The sequence below is a fragment of the Mauremys reevesii genome, linkage group 16 (assembly GCF_016161935.1).
Source record: "Mauremys reevesii isolate NIE-2019 linkage group 16, ASM1616193v1, whole genome shotgun sequence".
Taxonomy (NCBI): Eukaryota; Metazoa; Chordata; order Testudines; family Geoemydidae; genus Mauremys; species Mauremys reevesii.
Window position 1 is genome coordinate 34,605,378 of NC_052638.1, and position 23,291 is coordinate 34,628,668.

The 23,291-nt window shown below is 43.2% G+C and overlaps 2 protein-coding genes across 3 annotated transcripts; one reads left to right on the forward strand and one right to left on the reverse strand.

Moving 5' to 3' along the window:
* The first annotated feature begins 752 nt into the window (after positions 1 to 752).
* Positions 753 to 1,629, forward strand: LOC120384755 (arylamine N-acetyltransferase, pineal gland isozyme NAT-10-like). Its single transcript, XM_039503778.1, is given in 2 exon segments — positions 753 to 791; positions 793 to 1,629. Coding segments are annotated over 2 exon segments (876 nt in total).
* A 6,062-nt stretch (positions 1,630 to 7,691) lies between these two features.
* On the reverse strand, positions 7,692 to 20,643 carry MPHOSPH6 (M-phase phosphoprotein 6). 2 transcript variants are annotated; one of them, XM_039503999.1, is made up of 5 exons: positions 20,361 to 20,643; positions 12,925 to 13,037; positions 11,667 to 11,757; positions 8,756 to 8,853; positions 7,692 to 8,027 (listed from the first exon to the last, which is right to left on the reverse strand). In XM_039503999.1, exons 1-5 carry the CDS (start codon positions 20,409 to 20,411, stop codon positions 7,892 to 7,894), a joined length of 489 nt encoding a protein of 162 aa, XP_039359933.1. In that variant the 5' UTR covers positions 20,412 to 20,643; the 3' UTR covers positions 7,692 to 7,891. The 2 variants fall into 2 exon arrangements, with proteins under 2 accessions (XP_039359933.1, XP_039359934.1); XM_039504000.1 differs by lacking the exon at positions 20,361 to 20,643 and adding an exon at positions 17,267 to 17,345.
* Between the last annotated feature and the right edge of the window lie 2,648 nt (positions 20,644 to 23,291).

A 23,291-nucleotide genomic window follows, 5' to 3' on the forward strand; every position in this document is an offset into this window, starting at 1 on the left:
TTCAGTTAATCATCTGACGGTCTGAATTTATAACAAGACTTGACACTTCTATGACGCCTCTAATCCAATAATCTCCAAGTGCTTTACCAATGTGCAGGGAATATTATTTTCCTCGTTTTACAGATGAGGAAACTGAGGCATACAGAAAATGAGTGGATTACTTATGATCTCAGACATAGACTCAAGAACAGAACCCAGGACTCTTGACTCCCAAGTGCCTGCTCTAACCACTAGATAACACTGCTTCCTTCATCATTTCTTCAGATGAGAATATGGACATGACAACTGTCTTATTCAAAAAACAGTTAACGTTTCTTAATTTTGTCCTATTTTGACTGAGTCTTGGTATCACACTGACCTAAGGTAGAAGCAGCAAAGAATCCTGTGGCACCTTATAGACTAACAGACGTTTTGCAGCATGAGCTTTCGTGGGTGAATACCCACTTCTTCGGATGACCTAATGTAGATACCAAAAATCTTCCTTACATACGCTTGTGCACACAAGGGGGTAATTGCTCTATTGTGTCCATCCTTGTCAAGAGATGGCCCTGGACCAAAAAACCCAGATCCAACATCCATGCCCTATCATTACTCCTGCCTTTCTCTACTACAAGAATCGGTTTTCTTTTCAATACTACTCTGTTGGGGTTCAGTAGATCATAGCATCTGTGCTAGCCGGACTCAACAAGAAATCCCTTCACATCATCATAAATAATGAACTTTTTGTTAATATTACTTCCTTTACAGGCAATATGTACATCAAAGAATATTTAGCAAGAATTGGATACAAATTGGATCTCCCATGAAAAACATGATTTGGAAACCTTAACTGCAATCTTCCAGCACCATATCCGAGCTGTTCCATTTGAAAATCTCAGCATCCATTGTGGGGAAATCATTACCTTGGATTTAGACCAGGTTTACAACAAAATTGTAAGGAAGAAGCGTGGTGGATGGTGCATGGAACACAACCAACTTTTATGTTGGGTGCTGAAAACACTGGGATATGACACCACTCTTTTAGGAGCATATATATACAACCTGCATCAAAACACATATGCTTCCCACATGACCCACCTTCTGCTAAAGGTGGATATTGATGGTAGAACCTATATCCTGGATGGAGGCTTTGGTGTATCCTATCAAATTTGGCAACCAATGGAACTTATTTCTGGGAAAGATCAGCCTCAGACTCCTGGCATCTTTCGCTTCACAGAAAACAATGGGACTTGGTACTTTGAGAAAATAAGGAGGAAACAATACGTTCCCAACCAAAGCTTCTCTAATTCTGATCTTCTGGAAAGGAGTGAGTGCAGGAAAATTTACTTGTTCAGTCTTGAGCCACGAACAATCAGAGATTTCCAGTTCCAGTGTACATATCTTCAGACATCTCCAGATTCCCTGTTTACAAAGAAGTCAATCTGCAGCCTCCAGACCACTGATGGGTTTCGAGCTTTAATTGGGTGGACACTCATTGAAACAACTTACAACTACAAGGACAACACAGATCTGGTAGAATTCACTACTCTTAAAGATGAAGAGGTGGAGGAGACACTGAAAGATAAATTCAGCATAACATTAGAGAGAAAATTTGTCCCAATTAACCTCAAAGGATTGTACGTGATTTAGTGTAGTGCATAAAACATACAATAATTCTATGCAATTGCAGCATCTTTCATGGTCTGTTTAATATGACATTCAATAAATGACCTAAAATCCGTTAATACTAGGTTAAAATGAGAACTCAAGTTCAGAAAAACAGGCACTTCAGAGTCCATGTTGATTAGTTACCACTGAGAGAATAAATGAAGCCCCCCCCACTTTTGTGGGCACAAATTTAGAGACTGGTTTGAGGCTGGATGAAGACCTGAGAGGACCTGTGGTCCAGGGAGGAAAAGTTTTCTAGTGGCGTAAGAACACAACTGGGAGAGGACTACTGGAGTTTCTCTGCTACTGACATATATATGCTCTGTGACCATTAGGGAAATCACATTGGCTGAAATGTCCAAACCTGGCTGCTTAAATTTAGACACCTGAAGATCAGACCACTTATTTAGGTCTGAACTGTGGATTTAGAAGTACCAAGCACTCAACTCCATTTCCCCATCTGTAAAATGGGGATAATATACTTCCCCACCTCCAGGGTGTGTTAGGAGGAATAATTCATCCATGTATGTAGGGCACCGTAGGTCCCCAGGACTTACAAGTGCAAAATATTATCCAATTTCTCTCTGTGATTACTACAACGAACCACACATGTTAATTATGTTTAGTATGTCCACATTTTTCTTAGGATGCTTTTGTAGTGGTACTAATTCACATCCTGTCTAAAGGATAAATTGTAATATGGTGCCCAAACTTGTTTCTCTATTGTGCCCACTTCCATTCCACATGGCCACAAATTGAAATTCCTTAATGACAGATACAACTGGGAATGTTATCAAGGTGACAGCATAAAAAGCATCCAACTGAATCAAGTCTATTTAAAGAAACTCCTTGTCTAACTAATGAGTCCCCTCTTCTAATATCTGTGGTTTTGCCATCATGAAACATGTAAGTTTCTCATGTAAGTTTCTCATGAAATACAAAAATATATTAAAAATCAATGAAAACAACAGTCTTTGTAAGTATCAATTGTAATTAAGTTTTTATTCCCCAAATATCAGATAAGTACTAAGTGTTTCAAATAAAACTCACCACTTTCTCTTTAGCTGGGAGGAATTTTCATCTGGTGCTCACAATCCATAGCACAGAAACCCTTCTCTTCTACGTAGCCTCCTTTATGCTGATAATGGCTCCTTCTCTGGTTGGCTTCAATGTAGCCTTTGACATCCTGGTTATTCCATCCTCCTGTGTCGCCTCCATAGGCATCTCTGCTTCTGCTGCCACCTAACTGCTCCTGCTGTCTACTAAGGGTCTATTCCCTGTAGAGCTCCATATGGGTCAGCCCTCAACCCTCCCACCCTCTGCACGGTCATTTATAACAACTCTCCCACAGAGATTTTTCCCCTGACTTGACAATTATTACCAGGTCCTGGCTTTACAGTGTCAGGTCAAATGGAGCTCTGCTGATTTACACCTGCTAAAGATCGTTTTTTCAGCCTGGCAAATTCTCTCAGAGTTGATAAATACAGTAGTTATTTAGCTGTGAACACTATACCGCAAACCTCTTGAAAGACAGATAACTAGGCCTAAGAATGGTATTAAATATAAGAGTCACCAAACCACAGCCCCATACCATTAGGGAGGCCTTGTGATAGGTGCCTTCCCACAGGGAAAGGGAAAGGAATGATTAATTCCTAAAAGGATCCGGCAGGAGGCATAGGAGAGATTTATACTCCTGTTATGCTGATAAACACGGGATCTTACGTCTACAGGGCAATTCAGCCGACACCTTTCCCTTGCAATACATTTTAAAGTTAAAGTGAACCATCTCTCTTTCAGGCTAGTTTAATGAGACTCCAAACTATTGTGCAGCGTTTTAGCTGCAGCCTGTTGCAAGTCACATGGCACCAACACTGCTAAAACCATATCCCAGCACGTTCAAAATGTATCTGGAATTAGGCAAGCACGGTATCTTGATTTACAGGAAGACAAGACAACTTTGCTTTCAGGCTGAGATCTGAATAATTGTAAAATTAATGGGAGCTGGGTGTTCAAATCCCATAGATGGCTCTGAATAATCTCAGCCTAACTGCCCATTACATATACCCAAAGCCCAAAGGAAAATACCATCCATTAACAATTGTATGTGGAGTGTCTTTCAGAAAAGAACTATGAGTAACAGGAGAAAACCAGTTCAAGCTTCATTTCACCATTGGAAAAAGCAATTAAAAAAACAACAAGGAACAAAGTTTAATCAGTTCTTGGATCAGTGGAGGTAAGATACAGGACGAGCACTCACTTCAGCTAGACTCTGCCCCTATGGCTTTTAAGGTCCAACATCAATTAGATCAAAAGAGACAAGATAGGAAGAAGTGAAGGGAAGGGAAGTTGTGCAGTTCTTATCTATTCCCAGCATTGGCAACTATAGCAGTGGTAAAAATTTCAACCCAACTGGCACCACAGAGAGGAAAGAGAGAACTAGCTCAATTGTTGCATTATTATTGCAGACACATCATTTCAGTTAATCATTTTTGAGAGATTGTCTCTTGCAAGTTTCATTTCATCAAACTGCGTAGGAAACAGCTAGCAAACATAAAAGGAAACCACCAAGTTTTAATGCCTCTTCGGGGGCGGGGAGGGGAAAGATAAAAGCCATAGGCTGGCTTTTTTTCTATTATATTATTGGCTCCCGATAAGTACAATTTAATTATTCACAGCATGCTAGATAAGCTGTTAATCCAGTCTCAACAATGCTGGATGCGCTGACTGACTAGCGCATCTAAACAGAGGGTGAATAAAAAAATCTAGTTTCCTGCCTCAGTTTCTTTGTTAACAACACTAAGCAGCAGAAGAAACTGAGGACTTGCCAACTAGTTTTGTAGTTTTCCTGAATTCCTTCTCTGGCTCCTCAGCCAGTGTACCTCAAATAGGACACTTCAGGAAGAGTGATGATGGCTAATAATATGGGCTTTCCTCGTGCAATGCAGTATTAGACTGATGAATCTGGACCTAAAAGGTCACTCTCAAAGAGGACAGGACAAATAGTTCTAGATGTCTGAAGACAAAGTTTAAACTATTCTTACTGCTATGAGCTCTCAACGAGCACATGAATGCTAGCTGCTGTAGACTGCAACCATCACCCCTTGGTCTCATTCTTGGTTAGAGTTGTGCCAAATCCACACATTATTCATTTCACACCACAAACAATTCTGCTGTTTTATGCACCTCCCTCCTCCAAACTTTGCTTTATTTGCAAGCTTGAGAAAACAGCTACTTCCAAACCAAAAATGCTCATTCTAAAATCCAAATTAAATCTTCAATCGAAAAGGGGTCCTTTTTGATTGAGAAACAGGTCCATTTATGCTTTAAAAACGGCAGCTTAACAAAACTGTCCACAACAATGGGTCTATTTTTGAGTTTGTAACAAAGGCAAGAATGCTTGGTTAAATGTAGATTTGCATCATGAACATTTCGCGTCTACACTTAAGCCTCCATAGTGGTCTAGTTATAGTAAGGAACGATGTATAGAGAAATTCTGTAACACACCTAGATGACTTGGGAGCCTAGGATCAGATTTTTAAAGATATCTAGGCACTTAAAGATGCAGATAGGCACCAGAGAGATACCTACTGGGATTTGCATAAGAATCTAGGCACTTTTGCAACTCCTACTAGGCACTCATATTTTGCTGATTCTACAATACAGTTGACGCTCCAAGATAGCTGAGTGAATAAGTAGGTTGCCTTAACCTCAGCAGCTGCTATTAAAGTTGCATTTGAAGAGTTCAGCTAGCCATCATCAAAAGCTGTTCAATCAAACTTCTGGCCAGTAGGGCACCAACCTTTAAAGATTATACACTCCTAATAATTGTAGCGGGATTACGCATTTTCTTATAACTCTCCAGTAACAGAACGTAAGTTTTCTGTGAAGCTGTTGAAATTCATGTCACTTCACCCTCAAAACCTTCCACACAAACACATGCAATGCAGAGTACACTCCAGGACTCAGACATATCTGACTACAGAGATGTTTTTGTTTTTCTCCCAATCACATGCAGCTATTCTGCCTTGGAATGGAGGACACAGAAGATGTCTTCTTTGAATACATTCTCTGTGCAGAGAAGCCTCTGTGTAAAGTTTAATGCTCTTTTTGTTATATGCATGCCTCAAATAATTATTCAATCAAAGGAACTATCAGAAAAGATTATGTGAAAGCAACAGAATGTCATCAGTTCAAGAATCCTGAAGCCCAAGCAAAATTTTAGTGACATCTAGTGGTCACTAGTGTCTCACTAGAATATAGTTTCCCCCAAATACCTAGCACTATTATTCAGAAATCCTGCCATCACCAAAGAAATTTATTCATATAACAGGGTAGTCATTTCCTAGTAATAAGCAAGAAAGAATAATGGGATATATTCTGAGTTTTTCTTGTGATGAGCAACAATAAATCACTTTGTAGTTCAGGTCACATTTGGGAAGAAAAATGTCTTGCGATCATTAACTTTTGTTCAATTGACGATTATATATAGTCAAGTTTTAAGTAATTGAACCAGTAGCATTTAATTAGCTCTGAAAACCTATATGAGATCATGAATCATAGACTTTCCACCTTTATGAAGCTCCCTTACTAGGTTAAAAGTGTATTTCTCTTTCCATGTGTGATCCATCTTGAATATCTAACGAGGTGCTTTTGATATATGGATTATAGTCCATATATCATACATGCAAACTACTGTAGAGGTACGGCCTCTTACTTTATATAATTGAGTTTCGTGTCTCGCTTCACTGAGCTGTTCCAAAAAGAAAAGAAAAAAAAACAACTCGTGTCTGTGATGGAACTGCCACTACTTGCTTCAATTTAGCAAACTCCTCCAAATCCCTCCTTTCTCGAGAGAGCCAGCATCCTGGACAACTAGCCAGGGAAATAAAATAACAGAGAGCATATTTCTTGCTTAAGGTTAGGATACAGAAAACTGCTATAATTTTAGATCTGACACATGCTGACAACAAATTTCAACATGCCCAGAGCACCAATTGATGGAAGGCCAGTACTGCCTCTCTGTGCAACAATGCTTTAAACTGCTTCATTACTTTCTAACTAGAAAAGGCATTTCAACTCAACTAATATTTTGGGGCATGTCCTTAAGGCCCAGTTTTTTAAAGGTATTGAGGTGTTGCTGTGCTCAGAGTTGAAATGCTTAATTGATTTAGGATCCTAAATTTCATTCTCAAAAGGGATGTAGGCATTTAGGAGCCTAAATCCCATTGACTGTCAATCTCTAAAGCCCTTTTGAAAATTAGATTTAGGCTCCTAAATCAGTTGGTATTGCAATGTTGAGTGCATTAATGTCTAAATACATTTAAAAATCTGGGCCTGAATCTAAACACTATCAAACAATGCACTGAACATCTCACAGGCTATGTTAAGTCTCCGTGTTCATATTACATTACCCGAACCACAATAATCAGACACAAAAGTCTACTAAAAGTTTTTATTCAGCTTTAAGATGTGTTTCTGAAGCGGTCATTATCCTGCTATCACAGAGCTTGTTTATAAGATTGGAAAATTTTTGCCAGAAAAGAAAACCACAACCAAAGGAACATCAAACATTTTTTTGGAGGTGAGAGACTGAGCAGATCATGATTTATAAGTGTCAAGGTGAAAACATCACCCAATATAAATATTTAGCTTATTCTAGAAAAAAAAATGCTTCTATTACAAAAACCTCTCTTTAAATAGATTTTATAAAAAAAAATAAAATTCAACAAAACGGATTTAATCTCTCTGTTCCTTTTTCAACTTATTTTTAGATTTGTTAAAGAAACATGTAAGTTTCTGCAGACTATTTCTTTCAATTTAAAAAGTATAAGGGGTTTCAATTTATACAGTAAAAAAAGCACTGAAAGCAGAATTACTTTATAAGATTGGCCATAGCTCATCTTTAGTTGAAATACTTGCGTTCAATTACCATCATAAAATGTAGATTGTTGCTCTCAAACACACGGGAAAGCCATCTTACTTATGCACAACATTTACATAGCTAATTGGCTTAGAGCCCCATGGTCAGTATAACTTGCTCAGACGGGAAAGGATGTATGATATCCATTATATATGCATCCACTTTGAAAGTACGTTTGTCATGTGGACAGCAGAAATTTCAATCAGAATAGACTTAGATTTACAAACATATCTCACATTATTTGGTGGAAAATAAACACTGCCCAGTTCATGTTACTCTACCCTGTAGATAACATTTCTATTAGCTTCAATTGTGCAGTTCACATCAATCCTGGGGTTTTAAGAACATTTTCTTAGCTTTGCTAGGTCTCATGTTACTGTTCTCATCTTCATCCTGTAGCACACGCTGGTCTCTCTTTTTCAAGAATTTCTTCCCGATAGTTCCCACTAAGGTTTCATATCTGTTAAGATATTTAAATTAAAACACAAATCACTATTATTCATAAAATCAAAGCAAACTCGTGCACAGCAAGTCATAAATCCTATCAGCAATACGAATCTGTGGTGCAACAGAGGACTGCCAATGTCACTCCTCTTAGGGCTAGTCTACACTTACCGCGCGGGTCGACGCGCGAGTGAGTTGACTTTTTCGGAACTCGCTCGCGCTCTGATCGCCGGATAGATAGTTCGACTCCGAAGCGCTTCCGAACCTCCACCGCCCTCACCGCAGAGAGAGCGCAGCAGGAGCTTTGGAGCGGAGTTCGTTCGCCGGCGTCCTGGGCGCCTGGGTAACTAGGGTAGGTAGTTCGAGAGTTCACTCCTATCACGCTGCTTTCTGCGACTGAATTTTCTCACCATCATTCTTAAATTCCCATTCTGCTTACAGCACCCTGTAAGAGACACAGCTACTGCCTGTATCAAGATATCAACGTATTAAGGGGCCAGTTTTGCCTTCTGTCACACAGTGTGGTACAGAGTGGCAGAGTAGAGAGTAGCAGAGGGTAGAAAATGGCCCCAAGTTATTTCCCCAGGACGTAATGAAGCTATTCCACTGAACACATTCTTCAAAATTCTTATTTAAAAAAATCTTGTGCACAACACAAAAGTTTGCTCTTTTATAAACACTTTGATGAGAGTGCAGCAACACATCATCTTGGTAATTTTAACTATGCCATAAAACATAAATTACCTTCTGGCCATTTCTTCATCTGATACGTCAGCCTCGGCTGTATCATCTGCTTCAATTTCTTCTTTCTTGTACCTAGAGTTCATTTGGATCATTAACTTCTGAAAATGAAATGGGAAATCAGTCTAACAGTTAACTCTTTCACAGAATTTCAATTATGTAGATATTACTGATAAGAAACTCATTTTTAAAAACGGACAAGCAGGACTCTTTCTCCCCAGAGTTTTAACCGAAGCTGCTTTCCTATGTTTGTAGTATAAACTTAGGGCTAGATCATGGATTTACCATGAACTGTGAATAAAAGGGAACACGCAGCCGTGCTTTGCTGGGAGAAGAAAAGGGAATGAACTGTGACTGGCTGCTTCCCCCTTGCTCCACAGGCTTGTAGTGGTGGTGATCTGCACCAGTGCTGTACCTGGTGGAGCTTAGTTCCTCCTCTGTTACCCCACCAGCACAGTGATTCAGATAGCTTGTGTAGGGGACTGTCTGAGGTCCCCCTACAACCCAGCATGGCCCTGAAAGCAGCTCATGACCCAGCCCGTACAAAACTTCAAATAATGAGTTTTATAATTTTCCTGCATCTTAAAATTGCTCTAATACAAACACAACCTATTTTTTCTTTGCACACCAGCATGGGTGCCTGGAATCTGGGACTAGGTTTTCTCAGCACTCTTTACAATTGTTGGCACTTAAGTGGCAATGTACTATTGACCGCAGGTTCCACAAAAACAGTGGATAAATCTTTTTTAAAAGTTATGTAGCAGATCTGTTTTTTCACTGTCACGTATAATCTAGTGTATATAATTCCCAGGTCTTAAGGGTGGGTCAAATTTAGGAACTAAACTACTTGAAAATGTTTATTTAGCAGGGAGAATGTCTGAAAAGCTTTACAATAAAATACTACTTGTATTAAAAAAAAAGCCAGTGAAAATGCCAACCATGGTGAGACAGTAATCATAATTCCCCCTAAATCACATTAGATCTGAATTCAGCATCAGTAACTTTTCATCTTAGGCAGTTATTTATCTGCGAGACACAGATTAATGGCAGTGTTGTTGTTACTATTATAGCACCATAGACGTGTATGACGTTGAACAGAAGTTAAAGACACCTCTGCTCAAAAGAGTTTTTATTATAAAGGCACGATTCTGAAAGACCTTATTCACATGAGTAGTTTCCACGAAACGGGGCTGAGAGTTTGCAGGTTTGTGCCCTAAATTAGGCAGCAATATGATGACTAAAGATCCAGACTGGAAGAAGAGTGGGAGAGCAGTGAGATGGGGCAGTTGTTTTGCTGAGCAGTGCACAGAACATGGAGGCTTTGTTCTCTGAGGGGAGGAAAATGTATAGGAATCATGCAACTATTGAGCTATTGACATATGGGGGGAAAAAGCCAGATATTTACCAGAAATAGCACTATTTCCAAAATCTTGGTTTGAATCACAATGTGGAAATACATGTTATAGACAGCGCCTGCAGAAAGCACTGCATTGACAGAAGACCAGCAAACAGCATGAACTCCTCCATATCACCTGCTTGTATGTCTGATTGCTAATCTGGAGCCATCTCTCAGTGGAAGATGGGAATTCAGCTGAGATAAACAACATGGGTGCCAATGGACGCTAGAGTGTGACATGGACATGTGTCAATCTGGGACTGGAAAGGCTTATTTCATAGTGCCAGACAGATTTCATCTCTCTTGGACCTGGGTAAAAGTACCTCAGAGGTGAAAGGCTCCATTTGTTCAAATGATCAAACATACACAACACAAGTGAATATACCACTTTTCATCCACGGATTTTTTTATTTTATTTTAATTATTAGGACCTCCTTTCACAGCTGGATAAATCGAGCACAGAGGTATAAAGAGACTTGTACCAAGGTCACAGAGCAAATGAAAGGCAGAAGCAGGAACAAGTCTCTTAAATACTAATCCAGTATCTAGGCTCTTACTGAGGCAGTGTGATCAAGAGTAAATACTCCCTACAACGTTGTATTTTCAGTACAGAATTGCAAACATTTCATAAAACCCTTCAATATGCTTTGCCTGCATTTTAATTTATTTTCAAATTCCTGCAATCAAACAGCTCCACTTCTAAAGGTTGAAAACAACAAGTGCGAGCACAGAGAGAGCGTATCACCACATGAATTTATGACTGTGTATCAACAATCCAGTTAGAAGAGCAGCTGATTTTGCTGAATAGCAATAGGAATGTTGAATAGGAGGAAGAAGGGGAGTTGAGGTGGAAATTACCATTTTCATCCTACCTAGCGGAGCTCAAATTAGAAGCACGAAGATTGGACACATTTAGGCAATAATCCACTTTGTGCTACAAAGTATATAAAGCTCAGTTCACTCTCACTGAAGTCAACAGAAAGACACTTCTTGATTTCAATGGAAGTCACGTTGAGACCTAATTCCAATTTATAGTTTTTCTTAGTTACGGAGGCGGTGCATTGGTGCCACCCCCTCTGGCCAAGCGTAGTGCAGCCCCCAGTGGGGCTGTCAGTCTATTCCTGGTGCCCAGGGGTCTGAAAACTCTTTCTTCACTCCCCACCCACTCCACCGGGTTCCAGCTCAGGGCTCTTCAACTCTGACAGTGCCCTGAGCTTCTTCCTACCTTCCCCTGGGTCTCTGCAGGCTCTCCAGCTTATTGGTCCTTTCATCCCCTCCTGGGCTGTTGCCTCAGGGCAGCTCCTTAGTAGCTTGCTGGCCTGAGCTCCTTTCTCCAGCCTGCTCACTCCTCTGGTAGCCACTCCTCCTATCTGCTTCCCAGCCCTTTTAACCCTCCCAGCTGCTGTGAGGCTTCCAATCAGCTGTGGCTGGAGTGCCTGTATTAACCCATTGGTTGCTGGGCCAATGTGGGGTACATACACTCCATGACCCTAACAGAAGTAGAACATTTGACAGTACCTCAATTTCTGGATTGAACCCTTTAAAGGACATTCTGCCATAAAGTAGGTCTTCACATGGCATAAAGCTTCTCTCTTCTATTATAAAACTCCTACACAACAAACAAAACAAGTATTTGTCTGAACAGCATGTCTTAACACAGTCACAACAGAAGGCAATAAAAAGAAAAACCAAAAAAATTAAGTGTCTTAGGCCAGATCTATGTTTGAAAAAGTTTGCAGCTATACAAAATGTTGCCCCCCCCAAAATGTTGCCACCTGAAAAACCCATCCAACCAAAAAAAACCCCACAAACAAAAACCCTAAAAAAACCAAACACACAAAACCTCACATCCCCTGGGTGACATTTTTATACCAGCAAATTTCTAGTGTAGAGCTGAACTTAGTAGAGACTGGTAGGAAATAAAACCGTGTGGTTCTCTCTTCAAAGATTTTCTTTTCTGTTTTAATGAACAAAACAAGAAACAAAAAGAAGTCCGCCCTCAGGAATTATCACATACGTGTACTACAGAAGTGTTCCACCTCTTCATCCCCACCCTGCACATGTAAAATACTAAATATCTGTAACCGTATTCACTTTAATCACATGTAATTAATTCTCTGAACTCCAGATGTTAAGAAGAGACTCCCTCTTGTTAAAAAAAATTTCCCTCCTTTAAAGGACAAAATAAACATATTTTTAAAACAGTTTTCTTACTGTTTATAGCACCTCTTCAGAAGGCAGGAATAGAAGTTTGTGCCCTTACTAGAAGATATTTTCCTTATTGTTGCATGTCCATTAGGAATTCTGCAATTGGATATTCATGGATTGACTCCTGTACCCGCATGAAACCTTAATGAAATCAGTGGAGCTCCATGCTGAAGCCAGATTCTTTCTCATGGACTTGATTGCAAGATTGGGGCCTAATTTACTTGGTTTCAGCCATTTTTTTTTAAAAAGCAAAAGCAGTATTAAATGACCTGGTCACTAAAAAGAAAATAATTACATTGATACTAGGAAAACATATAGATGAAGGGGGAAAAAAAAAGGGAAGTAGGTCAAACTCTGGATTTATAAACCTTGAGAGTGGTTCCTTAGAATAAAATGCTGCATAAGTATGCTACACCTACCAATCTGACTACTTTACTAATGTCTACTGGTCACTAAGAGTTACTATTATTCCTGAGGTATTTCTGGTACAGAAAAGGATTAATACACAACACTTTGCTTTGCATCCCAGATAGTCGATATACGTAATGCAAAAATATGACAAACTTACTCCTTTTCCTTGAGTTCTGGTAAATCCAGATACCAGTGCTCTTCACTGATTATCTTCTTTTCCTCCTCTTCTAGTTGTTTTTTGGTTTCTGAATCCAATCCCCTTTGCATGAACTGAAAGAAACACACACAAAGATTTTTTTGCATAAAGTTTCTTTTTCCCGTATGTAAGTTACAACTATTTAATAGGTTGCCTGACATTGATTGTTCATGCAGTATTTCATGAAAAAAGTTCAGAAGTTGTGCCTGACTCTTTTAAAAGTCAGCTCAACGTTAGGGCAATTGCCAATGTACAGACAGAAACAACTGCAATGTTACAATTCAGTTGCATCACCACTTACATACCCAGGTGACCAGCACTCCAGTAATACCTGAGATAGTTTTGACTTCCTTGGCATATTACCATCCTGCAATTCCTGGAGGTTTGGCAAAGGACTGAGGAAAATTTAACGATTTCAAAGCTGCTGCTGCATACCAGATGCCAAATGGTTACACTCCACCACATAAAGAGGTCAGGGGACAAACTGGACCTGGCTTAGGCCAGGTTAGCGTTTGTTTTTTTCACTTTATTCTTTTGAGGGTGCCCCCTTGTCCTCCAGATTCTCAGATTTCATTAAAAATAAAATAAAAATAAAGTGAGTCTCTAGCCCACAAGGCTGCAATGCGAGCCTTTATGTGAATGTTAGGCCTGGTTTTCACTTCAAAATTAGGCTATGTCTATACTTAAACCATTGCAGCAGCACAGCTGCATCTGCACCTCTAGAGTGCTTCAGCATAGCCACTCACTACAGCGACAGCATAGAACCACAAAATATCAGGGTTGGAAGGGACTTCAGGTCATCTAGTCCAATCCCCTGCTCAAAGCAGGACCAATCCCCAGACAGATTTTTGCCCCAGATCCCTAAATAGCTCCCTCAAGGATTGAACTCACAACCCTGGCTTTAGCAGGCCAATGCTCAAACCACTGAGGTTTTCCTGTCGCTGTAGTTAATCTACCTCCCGAGAAGCAGTAGCTAGGTTGATGGAAGAATTTTTCCATCGATTTAGCACTCTCTGCACTAGGGATTAGGTTGGTTTAGCTACATCATTCACAGGCGTGGATTTTTCACACCCATGAGAGACATAAATGGGTCAACCTAACTTTTTTAGGTGTAGACCTAGCTACATTGTTAAGGGGTGAGAAATATTCACACTGCTGAGTGCTATGGTTAAGCTGACCTACCCCCTAGTGTAGATGCCACTCAGAGAGGTGGATTAACTACAGCAATGGGAAAACTGTAGGAAGTGGCTACACTATGACTGTAGTGTAGATATGGCATAATGCAATGCTGTTTGAGGAGTTCACAGAGAGACTGGAACAATAGCTTGAAGAAGTGTGAGCTGCCCATTTCATCTCCATGAAGTGTTAACTCAAGTGCCCACTGAGTACAATTAAAAGTCAATGTTAACTATTTCAGTGACCAAACATGACCGAACGTTGAAGGTTCACTTCTCCACAACTAGAAAGGTTATAAACATTTCTTTTTAAATTAATGCTTAGGGTTTGACATCACCATGATTGGAGTTGGGGCCTCAGGCCTGATCTACAGACAGCTTTTGTACTAGTATAAATGTGTCTGTTAGGGGATGTGATTTTTTTATCCACAGGAATACAACCCCTGGTGTGAATGCAGTTACACTGTTATAGCTTATTCCCCTTCCCGAAGGGGAATAAGTTATATTGGTATAAGCACATTTATACCAGTATAATTAGGGCCCTACCAAATTCACAGTCCTTTTTGGTCAATTTCCCAGTCATAGGATTTTTAAAATAGTCAATTTCCTGGTTTCAGATGTTTACATCTGAAATTTCATGTGTTGTAACCATGTGGGTCCCAACTCAAAAGAGTGTCGTGGGGGGTCACAAAGCTACCGTGTGTGTTGAGGGGGGGGAGAAGAACACAGGACATGTGGGGGTCATCACTTTTGCGGGGGGTTAGGGCTGGCCAGGGCCCATGATTGGGGGGTGCTGTGGTCCCCTTCCACCCTCCCGCCAGCCCATGGCCCCCTTAAACCTCAAGTTCTGGGCTTGGAGCCGAGGAGCGGCAGGGCTGGGGGCACCCTAACCGGGAGCTCCGACCATGTGCCAGGCTCCTGCTGCTAGTCCCAGGAGGGCCAGGGGAAGAGATACTCCTGGGTTAGACCCAACTCCGGGAACCTCCCCATGCTGCAGAGGGGAGGGGTGGGGGCTGCTGCAGTGAAAGAGAAAGTCCCGCCCCTCCCCAGCCCATGGTAGGAACCCCGAGTGGGGCACCCCTCGCCCTGCCTCCCACCCCGCAATAGCCAGATATCACTGGGGAGATTTTTCACGGCCATGACTTTGGTAGAGCCCTAAGTATAACTGCATTCATAGTGGGTGGGGGGAGTAGGAGGAGGGGAAGGGGAGACAGGTGTACCTCTAACTGCACGGGTAAAGCATTACAATCTGTATTTAGACAAGCCCTTAGGCACATCCCTATCACACTTACACCTTTATCTGCCATTAGCCATGAGAACATCCAAACCTTACCAGAGAAGATGCTAGCAAAGCACAGCAGAGCATGCACGACCCTATTTCAAACATCTGCACAATCTACTGTGACAAATCATTTTGGTGTCCCAAGTAGACAGAGCTTGGCTTGTGGATGGAAATTGGAATGTGCCATTACTTCCTCACCCCCATACAAATATATATAGAAATGGACAATCAGAAATTAAAGGCTGGTTTATCATTTTTTCAGGCTATAGAAAACATTAAGTGTATTATTTTTTTTAATTTATATATTAATTCTATAGCATAGTCTGAAAAGTGATAAGCCATCTTAATTTCTCATTTTCCATTTTTATTGCTATATGTACCCATACTGTGTGAGTTTCTTAACTAAATAAAATGGAGGTTTTCTGAAAGAATTCAAAAACAAGTCATAGCCTTCCATTTAAAAATCACAGTATCTTGATTGTCTCAGAAGTGAGTAAAATGAGGGACTCTATGTGGAAAAATATGTTAATCAAGGAAACTGGAATCTCAATGGGAGAAATTTTATTATAAGCATTCAATTAATGTTCATTTTTATTGATTACGTTCCTAAAAACAAATGACCTAGGAGATCTCTTGAATAAAAATATCTGGTCACTTACATTTAAAATGATTAAAAAAAAATACAGATTGCAATAATTGCAAAGCACATAAAACATGCTGAGTGTTTCTTTGGGTCAAAGTTTAGTCTCCATAGTAACACAGATTTAAGCCTTTGGTGAGCAGCGACTTGTAATTGTGCTAATTATTCTGCTACCTTTATGGAAAGTGAACTCTGCTACAACTGAGGATTGAACTGAGATTGCAAAACTCATTTCACTTAGTACTTTGAAGGGCTATGGCCCCAAATACCAAGCTAAAAAAGGAACAGCACAACTAAAACGAAGCGAACAAGCCATGAAGGCTCTGCTATATTAAGTTATAAATATTTAATGAATATTTATATTTTTAAAAAATTAATGGCGATTCGGCTTCTGTGTTGTTCTGCAGAAACAGAGAGAGCATCAATCATGCCAGTGTGTACTCTAGTGAATTATGTGTTGCATTACACGACATGAACCAGAGTCCATTAGCCACTGAGCTGAGACTAATTTCACTTTGGACTGGATGCTAGATTCACAATTCCAAGGGCGATGGCTAGGTCGGTACTTTATTAATATCCCTCTCTCGTGCTACTACATTTATGAGTTGGGAAAAGAGTGGGGAAGGGGGGATGATGACAATGGTCTAAGTTAACACCGTTATAGGATATTCTTCTAGCAGTCAAAGGAGACCTGGCCAGAAAAATTAAGTGCACAACAAAATCCAAGGCTAGGAAATATTTCAAGTCAAGCCAGGTCAACCAAATGTGGCAAGCAAAGGGAGTATTTTAAATTAAAGATATAAAGAAAAAGAGTTTGAACATTTATGATCATGATAAAGAGGCCAGCACAGATAGCTCATGGGAAGAAAGGAATTTCCAGATGGTTTTCAGCAAAGAAATCCCAGTTTTGCTAATGCAAGATTTTGCTGAAATAAGGAAGGTCGTTCACAGTATGTTCCTGGATCAAAACAACAGGAACCCTATAGTTCATAAAACCACTAGTGACTTCTTATGGGAGTCTAAGGAGTTAGATGTTTGGCTACAAGTGAAGATACGGTGGTACTCAAGACAGCGTTATAAATGCCATTTCACCAGGGGTTAGCACAGCGATTTTTTCTAGTGTTTGTAGTACAACTACAAAGTGGAAGTTAATGTCATCAGTTTAGTAGTTACCACAGAAGAACTATGGATTTTTTTTAGCCAAACCTTCCAATGTCGTCATTGCCAGTGTCCTGTTGTTTAGTATATTTCCAGAGCGCTAACAATGAACATCTGAGAAAGCTGGAGAACTGATGAAGAGAGCAAGAGAAGCTAGAATTACCTGATGCTAACTTTTACTTAAAGGGTCAATGATATATATCTTTAAAAATTCTTAACAAGGACATAAATGACCTTATAAACCAAAACAAATAAGAAAAATGTAAAGAGACAAGCTGGGTGAGGTAATATCTTTTATTGGACCAACTTCTACTGGTGAGAGAGAGAGACGCTTTCAAAGCTTTTCTTCAGGTGTAGCTTGAAAGCTCATCTCTCTCACCAACAGAAGTTGATCCAGTAAAAGATATTAACTCATCCCGACCATGTCTGTTTAATAGCCTGGGACCAACATAGTCACATGCATACAAGAAATATTTAAGTCAGTTAGTGAGGCGAAGAGGAACATAATTTGAAATGACAACAAGACAAGGCAAATTTAAAAGTGTGGCCTTGTTTATCCTGGCGAAAATGTACTGTGGTAGAAAACATGTTAACTAATAAAATTAAAATACAATTTTGCCTTTAGTGCAGACAAGGACAGTTGTGTTTAAACCCATATTAGATCGTTGTGGTTAACACTAGGTTTCTACATGCAAATCCCTTGCCAGGTATTTTCTACCCATGACTTATGGCTCATCCATTAATTTGCTGAGCCAGGGCCTCATTTACTGTACAGGACCCAATCCCAAATCAGGCAAATTTCCACCTAGATGAGGACTCCAGGTTTGGGTCCTGAATCATGCAACAGTAGCAGACACTGAGTCCATCTCCCCTTCCATCTACTCAAAATCTCATCCCTCATTATGTTATTTGACCACTGTTTTCATGAAGGGTTTTCCTGGACTATGTATTTACTACAGAATTCTTATAATAGGTTTTTGGTTTATACTGTATTTACACATTTTTATCTACACAGATGAGCGTAGCACCCTGCGGCTTATTTTATACATTGCCTTAGTTTATATACACCACTGGTGTCTATGCCTCCTACAAGCCTGATGACATGTGTCCCTTTGCACTGGCTCAGGACAAGGGCCCTGATTCCAGAATCAGCACACAGCACCTTGATTCAAGCCCTGTGTCTGAGCAGGCTGTTCTGGGTTTGGAAGAGCCTGTAGCAGAGAAGGGGGTGCTGGTTATAATGCCATGTCTCTTCCCTGTTTACACTGCAAAAGCCACCTTATGACCTAGCTCTGCATGTGTTTAGTCTCCCACCTCCATACCCTTCAAACATGCTCTTCTCCATGTCCTTCCAAGCCCCCAGATGCCCTCAGTTTCCCATCACCCCATATCGCTTAGCCCCATTTAGTCTTTTATCCCCTCCCCCCATACTTCCAAGTACAACAGCAAGCAGCAACGTACAAATGCCTAGGCAGACACACAAATCCTCAGCTCCTCACCCTCAGCCTCCATGCCAGCCCCCCAATCCCAATGCCCTTCTCCCTATCCTCTCATTTCTGGAGAGCCCTAACTACTTCAGCTTCCCCACGTCAAGGTCATCACGCCAAGGTCATCACCCCTGCTACCCTGAAGAGGCATTCTTCCCCATCTGCACCACCCCTGGGAATGGTCTCCTTTCTGTGACTCCCCAATCCTTTCACAGTGGGAAGTGTGTGTGGGGGAGGGGTTATCATAATGCGGGAGCAGTAGTTTTGGTAAAACAGAGCTTAATGTGTGTCCCTCGGGGCCTAGGTCAATTTAAAACAAAATCTTTTTCTGGGTCTGCGACCTCTTGTGACCACCCTCCCCCCACAAACACGGGAGGGCAATCTTTTCCTTTGTCTCCCCCACAGGTCTCATGTCATGTGCAGAATCCTCCCAGATCTCTTCCCATGAGCCCCAAACTCCAGTCCAACAAGCCCTTCCTCCCCTCCAAGCCTCCTAAATACCACCCCCTACTCCATCCCTACATGCCAGGCCTTTGCCTTACAGCTCCACAATCCACCCAGGGGGCACTAGGGTGACCAAATAGCAAGCACGAAGAATTGGGACAGGGGGTGGGGGTAATAGTTGCCTACGTAAGAAAAAGCTTTAAAAAAATCGGGACTGTCCCTATAAAATCAGGACATCCGGTCACCAACCCCAAACCTTGCTCCCTAAGCCCACAGCCCCAGCTCTGCCACCAGGGTAGGCTCCCCCAATCACCTCTCCACCTGGGAACCCCCCAATCCCTCTCTAGGGGGGGCAGCTTACCCCTAAGCCCCCCCCGATCCCAACTCCCCTCACTCCTCCCCCTGGGCCCCCAGCTCTCCCCATTCTCTGCTGCTGCCAAACCCTCCCCAGGGGGCATCTTGCTCCATACACCCCCATCACCCGACCCCAAACCCCCTCATTCTAAGCCCCAGCTCACCCCATAATCCCCATCCCTACTTGGGACACTTCCCCACCCCATACACAAGAGGCAGCTCGCCCCATACATCTCCCTCACTCTCTGCCCCGGGGCCCCCAGCTCTCCCCATAACCCCATCCTCCCCACCCCATACACCCCCACTCTCTGCCCCGGCCCCAGCTCTCCCCATAACCCCATCCCCACCCCATACACAAGGGGCAGCTTGCCCCATACACCCCCCACTCTCTGCCCCAGGGCCCCCAGCTCTCCCCATAACCCCCATCCCCTCCCCACCCCATACACCCCCCACTCTCTGCCCCAGGGCCCCCAGCTCTCCCCATAACCCCATCCTCCCCACCCCATACACCCCCACTCTCTGCCCCAGGGCCCCAGCTCTCCCCATAACCCCCATCCTCCCCACCCCATACACCCCCACTCTCTGCCCCAGGGCCCCAGCTCTCCCCATAACCCCATCCTCCCCACCCCATACACAAGCCGCCGCTCGCCCCATACACCCCCCACTCTCTGCCCCAGGGCCCCCAGCTCTTCTCCCCCCATCCCTGTCCCGGGGGTAGGCTGCCCCACACGCGACCTGACATCGCTCACTCGGATCAGCCCCGCAACCCGCCCGGGCTCCCAGCGGCCTGCTGCTCCCCAGCGCCCCGCGCTAGCGGCCTCCCCCGCCGGCCGCCGAGCCGAGCCGCCGCCTCTCACCTTCATGCGCAGCAGGTTCTTGGACAGCTTGGTCTTCACCTCGCCGGCCATTGCGGTGCCGGGCCTGGGCCGCGGGCAGGCCCCGCTCGATCCCCGCCCTCTCCTGCTGCAGAAGCCTCCGGAAGCCGGGCCGGCAGCCACGCACACAGGCCGGGAGCTGGCGGGGTGGGCAGGGCCAGACTTCCGCCCAGGGGCCTCTGCGGCCGGACTGGAGCGGGAGGCGATGCAGCGACCCGAGTGGCTCAGCCCAGCCCGCCCCACGGGCCTGGAGCCGCTTCCACCGGGCCGGGGTGGGGGTTCAAAGCGGAAGAGGCCCGCGACGCGCGGCTGGGAGGGATGGGGGGGGTGTCACATCCCATAGAGGGGCAGGGCCCCCCAGAGCCTGGCGTATGCACGGGGACAGGGAGTGGGGCCCAGACACAACGGGGAGACCCCCCCCCCCGAGCCTGGCTCTCATCGGAAGGGGTAGGGAGAGGGGCTCAGATCCCCCCTCCCAGCAAACTGTCCTGAGCCTGGCTCACATGGGGGGGTAGGTAGGGGGGGTCACATCCCATAGAGGGGCAGGGTACCCCCAGAGCCTGCCATAGATATGGGAGCAGAATTCAGGCACCATGGGGGGCGGGGAGAGACCCCCGTAGATCCTACCTCACATAAGGAGGGATAGGGTTGCCAATTTTGGTTGGACATATTCCTGGAGGTTTCATCCCACAACATAATCTTTAATTAAAGATTAATCTTTAATTCCTGGAGACCCCAGGGCAATCCTGGAGGGTTGGGCTCAGATCCCTCAGAACAGCAACCCCACCAAACCTGGCTCACGTGAGGGGCACAGAGATGGTGTATTGGGGGGGGGGAATCCAGACCCCCATAGGTGGAAGAGATCCTCAGAGCCTGGGACACACATGGGTAGGGGTATGGAGAGGCTTACACACCTTGGGGACAGGGACCTACAGATCCCAGGCCACGTAGGGGAGTCAGAGAGAGGGGCTCAGACCCTCCCAGATAGGTAAGTCCTCTCTAGAATCTGGCTCACGTGAAGGGGGCAGGGAAAGGGGAGGTCACACAGCTGTCCATGGGGGGCCCATAGAGCCTGGCACACACATGGATGGGAATGTGAGTCGAACAGGTGCCTCGTCCCTATTCTTCCCCAGTCCTGTCACTCACCCCCATTTCTCCATTCCTATTGTTCCACCCCTCCCCTCCTACATTCGTTAGTCCCTCTCCTTTCCCCATCCCCATATCTCCTAGTCCCTTTCCCTCTATTCCCACCTCCTCTCCCACCCCAAGTACCCTCCCCTCCCAGCAAGCATTTGTTGATGTAGTTTATTTCCTTTTCAAAACACAGTTTTAGCACCCTCTCAATATTCTGCTGTACTCAGATTACATTTCCCCAAATAAGAATCCTCATTTGACAGAGGCAGATTGGAGCATTATTCCTATTTTTTTTTAAACTTGAGATTTCTGCCCGGAGCTGGATTCAAACCTCACAGTACCTGGGATGCTATTTAGTTTTATAGAAGTAGCAAAGAATCCTGTGGCACCTTATAGACTAACAGACGTTTTGCAGCATGAGCTTTCGTGGGTGAATACCCACTTCTTCGGATGCAAGGTATTCACCCATGAAAGCTCATGCTGCAAAACGTCTGTTAGTCTATAAGGTGCCACAGGATTCTTTGCTACTTCTACAGAACCAGACTAACACGGCTACCCCTCTGATATTTAGTTTTAATAATTGTTGGAGTCCCCTCAGAGCCATCCAAGTTCTAATGGTGATAATTTCCCAGATAGTTAGCCTGTCTCTCTGCATATACTCAGTGTACTCCATTAGGATTACAAATGGACCCACAAGCCTTAGCGTGCCTAGCTGAAGAAGCAAACTCTTTTTCAAAGAACATTTTAATTTATCCTCCTCTCCCCCCACCTCCATGGTCCCTTAAGGGCACTCACTCCAGGCCGCTGGCTCCTCAGCCATCATCTCTCTTGGGTAGAGACCCACAGCTCTCTCCCTCCTGCCTGGGCTTTTTTTCTGGGCTGCACAGTTCCCTGCCTACACTGTGCTATTCCCAGCAAGCCAAACTGCTTAACCAGGCTGTCGTCTGTGCTTCGCTTTTTCTTTGAAGGCTACAAATAATGTAATTGCCAGCAGTTATAAGTTACCACACAGCTTTTTAAAAGCAAGTATATTTATTCTTAAGGTGAAAGCATTACAGAGAAAACATATTAAAAACAATAAGAGTTCCTACATGCATGCAAAACCTTACCAGAGGTCACCCATCAGTCTTATGGGGTCTCAGTAGGCCAAAGTCCTTCCAATACCTCCCAGGAATGATTGAGGCCTCCTGTGGACAGAAGGTCCTGTCCATTTGCTGGATCAGTATCATGTATCAGTTTAAACTCAGGCTATTTATCCAAACTTCTTTCTTTGTCTGTTAGTCTCTGGGGAATCCAGTTTGAACTGGTATATCTGAGCCTTTCCAGGTAGTGATACTTCTCTGGGGATGTTACAACCTGAGTGAATTTGCCTAAGCACTCCCCCTTCCCCAGTTCTTAATTCTATGGGAGAAATTACATACAATCCCTGACCCACAATGATACATACATTTAATATAGTAAGATCAACAAAGATATTGCAGGAAATTGCTCTAGCTGTCATAGGTATCTTGCACTGTTAGCCATCTGAGACCCTGGTGCAATGATCTGATCCCTGGGTTGATCTCTATCTGTGAGCAACAAAACTTTGTCAGAATGCAAGCTATTTTTTCCCCTGGCAGCTGTATCCTGGGACCCCTTGATCAAATGGTCCCAAATTTGGATCACTGGCCTTACCTCGCAGCCCCATGAGGCACACCAAATTTCAAGGCAATCCATTTAACCATACAGATTTTAGAGCAATTAGAACAGTCAAGCTTTAAACAGAAAGCTGGTCGAAAC